Source organism: Callorhinus ursinus, unplaced genomic scaffold, assembly GCF_003265705.2.
Source record: "Callorhinus ursinus isolate GAN/ISIS: 27379988/994484 unplaced genomic scaffold, GSC_fseal_2.0 scaffold77, whole genome shotgun sequence".
In the NCBI taxonomy this organism is placed as follows: domain Eukaryota; kingdom Metazoa; phylum Chordata; class Mammalia; order Carnivora; family Otariidae; genus Callorhinus; species Callorhinus ursinus.
Genome location: NW_027397139.1, coordinates 4340715 through 4349761, shown reverse-complemented (window position 1 = coordinate 4349761; position 9047 = coordinate 4340715). Strand labels below are relative to the sequence as shown.

General features: G+C 65.1%; 2 protein-coding genes across 5 annotated transcripts; both read left to right on the top strand.

Annotated features, from left to right (window-relative positions):
* The first annotated feature begins 213 nt into the window (after positions 1–213).
* CIRBP (cold inducible RNA binding protein) lies at positions 214–5045 on the top strand. Of its 3 annotated transcripts, XM_025861275.2 has the most exons (8): positions 215–360; positions 1409–1517; positions 1600–1706; positions 1802–1940; positions 2036–2117; positions 2227–2297; positions 4576–4708; positions 4891–5045. In XM_025861275.2, the coding sequence occupies exons 2-7, from the start codon at positions 1415–1417 to the stop codon at positions 4578–4580; spliced, it is 507 nt and encodes a 168-aa protein (XP_025717060.1). In that variant the 5' UTR covers positions 215–360; positions 1409–1414; the 3' UTR covers positions 4581–4708; positions 4891–5045. The 3 variants fall into 3 exon arrangements, with proteins under 3 accessions (XP_025717058.1, XP_025717060.1, XP_025717059.1); XM_025861274.2 differs by lacking the exons at positions 4576–4708; positions 4891–5045 and adding an exon at positions 2698–3470; XM_025861273.2 differs by lacking the exons at positions 4576–4708; positions 4891–5045 and having other exon boundaries at positions 214–360; positions 2227–2691.
* A 752-nt stretch (positions 5046–5797) lies between these two features.
* On the top strand, positions 5798–8095 carry FAM174C (family with sequence similarity 174 member C). 2 transcript variants are annotated; one of them, XM_025861279.2, is made up of 3 exons: positions 5818–6141; positions 6915–7031; positions 7713–8095. In XM_025861279.2, coding segments are annotated over exons 1-3 (411 nt in total). In that variant the 5' UTR covers positions 5818–5848; the 3' UTR covers positions 7714–8095. The 2 variants fall into 2 exon arrangements, with proteins under 2 accessions (XP_073743343.1, XP_025717064.1); XM_073887242.1 differs by lacking the exon at positions 7713–8095 and having other exon boundaries at positions 5798–6141; positions 6915–7035.
* Positions 8096–9047: the final 952 nt, after the last annotated feature.

Sequence of the window (9047 nt, the reverse complement as noted above, 5' to 3'; positions counted from 1 at the left end):
GGGGTGGGGGCGGGCATGCGGAAGTGGGTCAGCCCCGCCCCGCCGCGCGCTGGCCCCGCCTCCAGGCCGCGGGCGGGGGACTGCGGACGAGGAGCGTCCTCGCCAATTATCGCGCCCGGAGACCGCGCGCACGGGAGGGGGCGGGGCCGGGGCCGGCCCAGCCCCCGCCTCATGAATATGAGGTGCGGCTGCGGCTCCCGAGCCCTCGGATTGGCTGGCGCGGGGCGAGGGGCGGGAACCCGCGGCGGCGTACTTAAGGCCGGGCGCTCGGCGTCCCCCCCCTCACTCGCGCGTTAGGAGGCTTGGCTCGTTGTGCTGCGCCTTGTTCCCGCCTGCGTCAGGGACCTTCCCGACTCAGTGGTGAGGGCCCTGGCGGCGCCGGCTCCACGGGCCCGGGGCGGCGAGCGGCCTGCGGCCGGCCGGAGGAGGCGGGACGGCGGCGGCACGCCCCTGGGCGGGGGCGGCGCCGGGGCGGGCCCGGGGTGGAGTCCGCCCCGCCGGCGGCGATGGGCAGCGGGACACCGGGCCAAGCTGTGGCCGGAGGGCGTCTTTCCCTCGGGCCTGGCCCTCCGCGAGCGGGACGCCACCGCAAAATGGCGGCCGCGAGCGCGAGGCTGCGCCCAGCGAAATGGCGGGAGTGCCGGGTGCCCGGATGGAGTGGCGCAGGGCGTGCGCGGGGCGCATGCGCGCGGCGGTGGGCGGGGCCACGCTGCGTGGCCAGGGCCGCCGCTCCGGGTCTCCCGCCGGAGTCGCGCGAGGGCAGCGCAGTTGCGGCGCCCTCCCAGTTCCGCAAGTTAGGGTCCGAGAAGCGCGGCCCGCCGCGCCTTCTGGCTTGTGTTTCCGGAGCTACCTGGCGGGGTTTCTCCCAGCCCGTAAAGAGTCGGCTCGAGTTGGCATCAGCCCCACATGTCAGGCTGCACGTGGAGGCCCCGCCCAGCTGCCCCGCGCGCGGTGCCCAGCCCCCCAGCCCTCGCGGGCGCCCCACAGTGGACCAAGCACTTCGCCACGCCCCGCCCCGATGCTCAGGCTGGGGGTTGGGTTCCTGCTCACCGGGGGGGGCCCCGAGGTGCGCTCCGCCGGTCACGGTGGAGGCCGACGCCTTCTTTGGGTGTCCCGCCTGGTTGCAGCTGGGGGGTCCCACGGCCGGGGCGGCCCTGAGGAGCGCTGCGGAGCCGGGGTGCGGCCCCGGCCGTCCCAGTCTGGGGGGCGGGCTCTGCGCAGAGTAGGGCGAGGGGTCCAGGGCGGGCAAGGGGAGGGCCTCCTTGAACTTCGCAGCCCCGGGGGTGGATGGGAGGTGGGCAGACAGGGCGTTCCCATTCACCCCACAAGCCGGTGTCGTCTGTGTAAGGGGGGGTGCGGTGGAGTCCCTGGAGGATCTCAGGGAGGATTTCAACAGCGTTTGCCGCAGGCCGCCATGGCATCAGACGAAGGCAAGCTTTTCGTCGGAGGGCTGAGTTTTGATACCAACGAGCAGTCGCTGGAGCAGGTCTTCTCAAAATACGGACAGATCTCTGAAGGTGAGGCTGGAGCTGGGCTGGCGGCCGAGCAGGGCCGCCTGTGGGGAGGGCTGAGTGCAGACTCTAGATCTCTCCTGTGCAGTGGTGGTCGTGAAAGACAGGGAGACCCAGCGATCACGAGGCTTTGGGTTTGTCACCTTTGAGAACATTGACGATGCCAAGGACGCCATGATGGCCATGAATGGGAAGGTGAGCGGCGGCTGCTCTGGGGGTGCAGGAGGTCTGGGTTTGCAGAGAGGGTGGGGAAGCACAGAGGCTAACCTGTGCACGTTTCTGGTTTCCAGTCTGTGGACGGGCGACAGATCCGAGTAGACCAGGCTGGCAAGTCGTCTGACAACCGATCCCGTGGGTATCGAGGTGGCTCCGCTGGGGGCCGGGGCTTCTTCCGAGGAGGCCGAGGCCGGGGCCGTGGGTTCTCCAGAGGTAAGTGCTACGCTCAAGGCCTGAGGCCGTCGGGAACACAGCGGGGACACTGCTGGTAGGCGATGGTGCTCAGCTTTTCTTGTCTTTGTCTGCAGGAGGAGGGGATCGAGGCTATGGGGGGAGCCGGTTTGAGTCCAGGAGTGGGGGTTATGGAGGCTCCAGAGACTACTACAGCAGGTGACGGCTGAGGACTTGCCCAGGGTGTGTGGGAGGCTTCTTTCCGGATGCTGGTGCAGGGCAGCGCTGCTGCAGGTGGCGTGAGTAGCCTGAAGTGTCTTTCTTGCAGCCGGAGTCAAGGTGGCGGCTATGGTGACCGGAGCTCGGGCGGGTCCTACAGAGACAGCTACGACAGTTACGGTAAGTCCCGCTCCGAGGGCACCATGCTGCCGGGGCCTGCGGCGGGAGCTCAGTAAGGCTTGGCGCCCTCTGCGAGCGACACTCAGACTTTTGTCACCGTGCTTGCCCGTAAGGGACAAGACTGCGCTCTCGGTCTCTGTGCCAGCAGCCATTTCTACTCCAAAACGTAAAGGCAAAAGCAGACTGACTAAGAAGGAAAGGGAGAGTGAGGGCCCCCCGAGCAGGCAGCATCCGTGCATGTGCGGCCGCCTGGCCCTGCAGCCCTGCCCTCAGCTGTGGGGGGGGTTGGTGACTCCCGAGGCTGCAGGGCCGAGCCCTCCAGGTCTGGACCCGGGAGTGGAATGCTGCGTCTTGTTGCGTGCTTCAGTGCCTTTACACTGTCCCTGCTTCTTGTTCTCAGCTACACACAACGAGTAAAAATCCTTCCTGCTCAAGATCGTCCTTCCAATGGCTGTATATTTAAAGATTTTGGGAGCTTCGCTGAATCGTTAATGTGTAGTGAACACACCTCCTTGTACCCCACTTTTGTAGTCTTATCCGTTCTGATCTTGTCAAACACAGCCTGACTGCTTCTGACCCCCAGATGGCCTCATTACTAGAGTTTTCTTTTTAAGGAAGCGCTGTCCGTTTTTAAGGGTTTTAAAAACGTTTTGAAAAGCACTTCAGAATTTTTTTTTTTTTCTTTTTACCATGAGCCATAAGTTTTTTAGGAAATCATTGGGGGTTGTGTGGGTTTCGGTTTTGGTTGTGTTGCCTTTTTTGTTTCTCTTTTTAGTGGGGTCAGGCCCGTGAAGTTGGGGGCCCCGATTAACTTCTCTTAAGATTGAACGGACTCTGAATCCGCTTTTTGTCGGAAGCTGAGCAAGCTGTGGCTTTTTTCCAACTCTGTGTAATGTTTCTGAGTGTAGCTGGTAGGACCCATCCTGGGGCAGTAGCAGAGGTGCTCTGGCTGCCCTGGGCCTGGCCTGTACGGCCCTTCTGTGCTATGTATGACCCACAGTAGACTTGCAGACGTCCCCTCGAGAGGTTCTTGAAAATGTTTATTTATATTGTCCTTTTTTACTGGAAGACGTATGCATATCCCATTGATGTTGTATTTGAAGTGGTTAAGGAATTCTTGTACGCAGTTTTCTTTGGCTTTACGAAGCCGATTAAAAGACCGTCTGAAATGAACCTTGCTCTGACAATTTCCCTTCATTGCACAACACACTCCCTGCTGCCGGTTCAAGGCAGTTGGAACTGAGCAGAGCAGTTTGAGAAGGAGGTCTGCCAGCCCTGCCTGAGGCCCCTGGAGAGCTAGACAGGGAAGGCTTGCAGGGCCCCTCGTGACAGCTGACTGCCATGGGTCCCGGCGTAGGTGAGAAGGCGGGTGATGGGGTGGGCAGCTTAGCAGGTACGGTGGACACTTGGGCACATGACGCCAACCCGGACCGCCTTAGTGTAGAGGCAGGCCAGAGAGTGGACAGCAGGTAGCGTCCCTGGGCGACCACAGACTGACCGGCTTGTTAGCTAGCTCTGCTGTTGCTTTACAAGTTCTGAGCTTTCACCGCTAGCCTATGGAAGCTGCAGCCCCTCGGAGGACAGAAGTGTTGTGCGCCCAACAGAACCCTCTGAGACGCAAGCTGCTCCCTTGGCTAGCTCATATGTGGAAGTAGCCCTGTAATTCGAGGTAACTCCTTTTGCTCGTGTCCGCATCCCTCCTGTCAAGAGCTCATTTGAAAGTAAAAGTTATGTACCTGGGGAATGTTCCTTTGACTGTTTTTCCTTTTCCATTTTTCTTTTCTTTTCTTTTTTTTTTTTAAATTAGCACTAAAGTCAGACCTCGGCCGTTGGCCCTTCCCCGCCTGCAGCCAGGCGAGTGGCCCGGGCAGTCATACCTCCAGAGTAGGTTTGATCCATAAGCAGGATTGGAGACCACCGAGTTTTTGTTCATCAATTGACAGTCTTTTCCAGACCTCCTTACCTCAGGCTCCTCACTAGCTTTCTCTGATGTCTCTTGCCGCCATGAGTTTTTCCCAGAGCCCCACACTGTTCTCTAAGCAGCTCCATCCCAATTGGGTAGCTGGCTCTGCTTAAGGGTGGAACGTGGCCTGGCCCATCTGAAAGGCGCAGGCCCACCCAGGGCACACCAGCCTGTGACGGGGCCTCAGCCGGGATGGCCCCGATGACTAGCTTGAGACCCTCCTAGGAGCTGTGGAGGGTTTCGGGGGGCGGGGGGTGGGGGGCAGCTGCCAGCTGTGGCCAGGACGCTGGGCATAACGCTTCTTTGCTTTGGCAGGTTGAAGGGAAGCCAGTGTGACTTGGAAGGGTGGCCAGAGAGCAGCGATGACCTGGGGTCACTGTCCCAGGAGGGCCTTCACCTGGAAGCAAGAGCCAGAGGCACGGCTACCTGGCCTCACACCATGTTACCTGTAAGTGCTGTTTTACGTTGGGGAAGAGGGCAGCCCTTTGGCCCTGGCTGTGCCTGGCCCATCCAGTGGGTTCTCCTTTCCTGGTCTCCTGCCCCACTGACCCCAGCGGGGGGTGGGGGGGGCAGTGTTCTGTGGGCTTTCTGCTGGACCCCTCTTTATCTCCCCTGCTGTTTGTTTTCCAGCAGGTGCATCACTGGGGAGGCTGAGGTGCCGGGGGTCCCGTTGCTCCGGGAGGGCCAGGTGTGTGGCAGCTCGCACCACAGCTAGGACTCGCTGTCAGCAGTAGCGGGACATGGACGTCGGATTTGAATAAAGGACTGGTGTGTCCACACAGAAATCTGAGTTTGGCTTGGGGTGCCGCCGTGGGGCCTGAGTGGGGAGGGGTTGTGCTAGAGAAACCCTCTTCTGGCCTTTGCTCAGGGCCCAAGCCGGAAGACCACCTGGCCACTTGGTTGTGTCCTTGCGCAGTTCTCGTGGGTTCTGAGGGCAGTCAGGCTGCCCAGTGCCCGTACGCCCTGGGCCCCCTCATCTGAGGCAGGCACCGCTCTCCCAGGGTCTTGGTAGAGTGACCCCTGGAGCCTCCCAGCTTGTGTGGCCTGCGGGGGCCGAGCCCGCCTCCTGGGCTGGTTGCCTCCTGCCCCGGTCTCGCGTGCAGAGCATTGGGGCTGACGCTTGGTTGTGCTGCCTCAGGCCCCGCGCTGCTCACCTCAACTCCCAGGAGGCTGGGGAGGGTGGTGGCAGGGAGCCCAGAGCCCCGTGAGTGCGGTCTGCGGCCCTCCCGCCGGTGGGGGGCGGCCCCCTGCCCAGAGCCAGATGCCCTCCCGCGCCGGCCCACCCCCCGGGAGAACGGCTGCGGTTCCCGGGGCCCTGGCTGGTACGGGGCGTCGGGGGAGCACTGCGCCCGGCGGTCTTGGCCCCCTCCGTGCGATCCGGGAGGCACTTTCCCAGGGAGGAGGCGTCTGCGTGTGGGGCTGGGGCTCGGGCTCGGGCTCGGGCTCGGGCAGGGCGGGGCGGGGCATCCGCGAGGGGGCGGGGCGTCTGCCGGCCGCGCCCCCGCAGGCCATTGGCCGAGGCCGCCCCCGCGCCCGTGAGTGACAACTGCTCGCGGAGGCGGGGCGCAGCCACCGCTTCCGCCGGGCCATGGGGCCGCGCGTGCCGCCGCCGCCGCCGCTCCTGCTGCTGCTGTTGCGGGCGCTGCTGCTGTGGGCGCTGCTGTGCGGAGCCCAGGACGCCGTGCCCCCGTCGTCGCGCCCCGCGCAGGCCACGCTGTCGCCAACGCCGGCCGTGACGAACGGGAGCCAGCCGGGCCCGCCGCACAACAGCACGTACTCGCGGCCGCCGGGCTCGCCGGGCTTGCAGCTGCTGCGTTCCTTCTACGTGCTCACGGGCCTCAGCGGCCTGGCCGCGCTCTACTTCCTCATCCGGGCGTTCAGGTGCGTCTGGCGCGCGCTGCCCCCGCCGTCCGGGAGCGGCCAGTCGTCGTGCGCCTGGCGCCCCACGTGGCGGTGCGAAGCCCCGCCCCCGGCGCAGCGCGGGCGTCACGGGGGCGGGGCGGGGCGGGGCGCGTCTCCGGGGCGCGGCTGCCTGCGCGGCGGCGTCAGCACCGACCGCGGCCCGCAGCCGCCGGGTCCGCTTCCCTGGTCGCGTGCGGCTGGCCGCGCAGGCCTCTCTGCGTCACCCCAGCGCCGGGCGCGCTCGGCTGCTCGGGCCTGCCGGTGGACCCTCCGCAGGCGCTTTCCCGCCGGGCCGTCCTCCCGGGGGCCTTTGCGCGCGGCACCGAGCGTGCCCGGACACTCCAGACGGCCCCTCCCGGTGCTCCGGTGACCGCGCCCCCAGCACCCGCTGCTCCCGACGCCTCAGCGGGGCCGTCTCCCTTCCCTGCCCCTGGCCGGGGGTCGGGAGCGGGGCTTCTGTCTGAGCCGCCCCTGGCCGGGGGTCGGGAGCGGGGCTTCTGTCTGAGCCGCCCCTGGCCGGGGGTCGGGAGCGGGRCTTCTGTCTGAGCCGTGAGGACCATCAGAACCATGAAGAGTCACTGTTTGGTAGGACACAAAGGAAACAGACTAGGAAGCTTGGTAGCAAGGCTTTGAGGAGGGTCTGGCCGAGGAGGCTGGTCACAGGGAAGGCGGGAAGCGGGGCAGGGTGTCAGGCACCCCTCCTCCTGGACGCACCGCCGCGCGGCTGCTGAGCTTGCCTGGCCTGCTTGTAGGTTGAAGAAGCCACAGCGGAGGAGGTACGGCCTTCTGGCCAACACCGATGACGCTACGGAGATGGCGTCGTTGGACAGTGACGAGGAGATCGTCTTTGAGACCCGGACTCTGAGATGGTAGGGCAGCCCCCGCCCCCCGATTCCAGGGGCTCTTCTCTCGACCCTGGGGGTGGGCCAGGTCGGAGAGTCGGGGGCTGCCAACGGGTGAGGCCATCGCCGTGATCCTGGTGCTGGCCTTGCAGTTGCCACCTCTGTGGCCCGGGAGCAGGGCTCACCCGCTCCTGGCTTCCATTAGGCATTTCTCCAAGGCTGGCCCAGGCTGCGGCGCTTGCACCAGTGGGTGCTTGCTGTCCTCGGACCCCGAAGGCCAAGATCAGTGTCCGAGGTGGAGAATCGGTGGTGGGGGGTGCCGAGAGCCCGGGTCAGGGGTGGCCTTCTTGTCCCCAGGCCCTGGGGGAGTATCTGGGGCCACTGGGCACAGAGCCCACGACAGGGCTGGAGCAGGAGTGAAGGCCTGCCCAACCCCCCGAGTGTCTTGGGGGCGGGGGGTGTGGACAAGGGGCCAGGGGCCAGTTGTGATTTTCCAGGCCCCTAGGAGAGGCATTGGTGGGATCTGGGATCCCCTCTGGCTGGGGGACCTCTCCTCCTCAGGTGGGCCGTCTGGTAGGGCCCAGCAGCTGGGGGAGGTGGACCTTGGTGGAGCACCGTGGAGGGGCTGGACAGGTAAGGCCTCTGCTTGTCACTTACAGGGTGGACCCCAGGCACAGTGTGGGCTCACCCCCTGCCCTTCCCCTCCAGATGCTCAGGTCAGGCAGGCGGCGTTTCCAGAAGCCCTGGGAAGAGGGCAAGAGACAGAACCTGCTCCCAGTGTCTGGTGCACTCACTGATCCTCCTTCCGGCTTTGACTTTGAGAGCTCCTGTGGGTCCTGCCTCGCCTGCTTCTCAGCCCGACGCCACCTCGGCCCTTGACCCAGACAGGACTGTGCAGGATGCTGGGTGGAAGCCAGCGGCCCCGGAAGCCTCCCGCAGGCCTTGGGAAATGGCGGGACTGGGACCGGTACCACTCAGCCGGCTCTGGGGATGAGGCGGCTGAGCTAAAGCCCGGTGGGCGGGCGCGGGGGGTGAGGGCCCTGTCTGGGAGCATCTTCCCGCTGGGCTGGGACAATAAAGGCGGCTGTGGATGTGTATCTGGCGCTCTCCTCCTCATGGGGCCCAACCCTGTAGCCAGTGCACAGGTGGCGGGGGTGCGGTTTCGACCAGGGCTCCATTGGGCCTCAGTTCTCCCATCTGTGACCAAGCTGGGCTTCTTTGGACTTGTACCTAGCTGTCTCGGGGGTCCACTGATGGGTCCCCCGGGGGGAGGGGACCTGGGGGAGACCTGCCCTCACCTGCCTGGATAAAGATCTTGCTGGTCATTGGGTCAGGGCCTGGAGAGAACTCCTCTGTTTGCAGGCCAGACCCTCATTCAAGGGCTCCCTCCTCTGTGCTCTGGTAAACCTGGAGCCTCTCCAGGGCCATGCCCTCTGGTAACCCCGCCTGACCTTGCTCGCACCTCAGGCACCTCTGGGAGTGTTTCCCAAGGAGCCCCGGGGCAGAGGTGTGGGGGGGCTGGAGCTCCCTGCGGCCTTAGGACCCCCGTGCCCACCGTGCCCTTTCCCCATCAGGCACCTGTGCAAGCATCCTCAGTGAGGAGTTTGGTGGCTTTCTCTGTGGGCCTGGTTTCCCTTGTGAGCTGCGGCTTCTGGGCAGGTTCCAGTTCTGGCCTGACACCCCCAACCCTCTGTCAGTTTGATCCTAGAGAGTCAGAGGGGACGGGCTGGCCAGTGGCCGCCCAGCCTGAGGTCTCCCAGAGGCTGGCTGCTGGGCGGGTGCATCACAGCCATGTCATTGGGCGGCGCTGCCACCAGGTGGCAGCCTTGTGCCGCCCAGCCTCTTCCCTTGCTGGCCTGCGGGGGGGGGGGGCTGGGGGGAGGTGTGGCCTGTCCTGTGCCCCAGAGCCAAACTCGGGAAGTAGGCCCAGCTGGGGCCTCCGTTTCTCATGCCTCATCCTGAGCCCCACCTTGTCCCCATGTCCGTGGTGGCATGGACCGATCGGGATCCGGCAGCCCCGTGGGCCTGTCCACCTCCCAGGCC

Coding starts and splice junctions, on each gene's coding strand:
- CIRBP (XM_025861273.2), top strand. CDS start 1,415: ATGGCATCAGACGAAGGCAAGCTTTTCGTCGGAGGGCTGAGTTTTGAT. Junction 1,518..1,599: donor ATACGGACAGATCTCTGAAG/GTGAGGCTGGAG, acceptor TCTCCTGTGCAG/TGGTGGTCGTGAAAGACAGG. Junction 1,941..2,035: donor GGGCCGTGGGTTCTCCAGAG/GTAAGTGCTACG, acceptor CTTTGTCTGCAG/GAGGAGGGGATCGAGGCTAT.
- FAM174C (XM_073887242.1), top strand. CDS start 5,849: ATGGGGCCGCGCGTGCCGCCGCCGCCGCCGCTCCTGCTGCTGCTGTTG. Junction 6,142..6,914: donor TTCCTCATCCGGGCGTTCAG/GTGCGTCTGGCG, acceptor GCCTGCTTGTAG/GTTGAAGAAGCCACAGCGGA.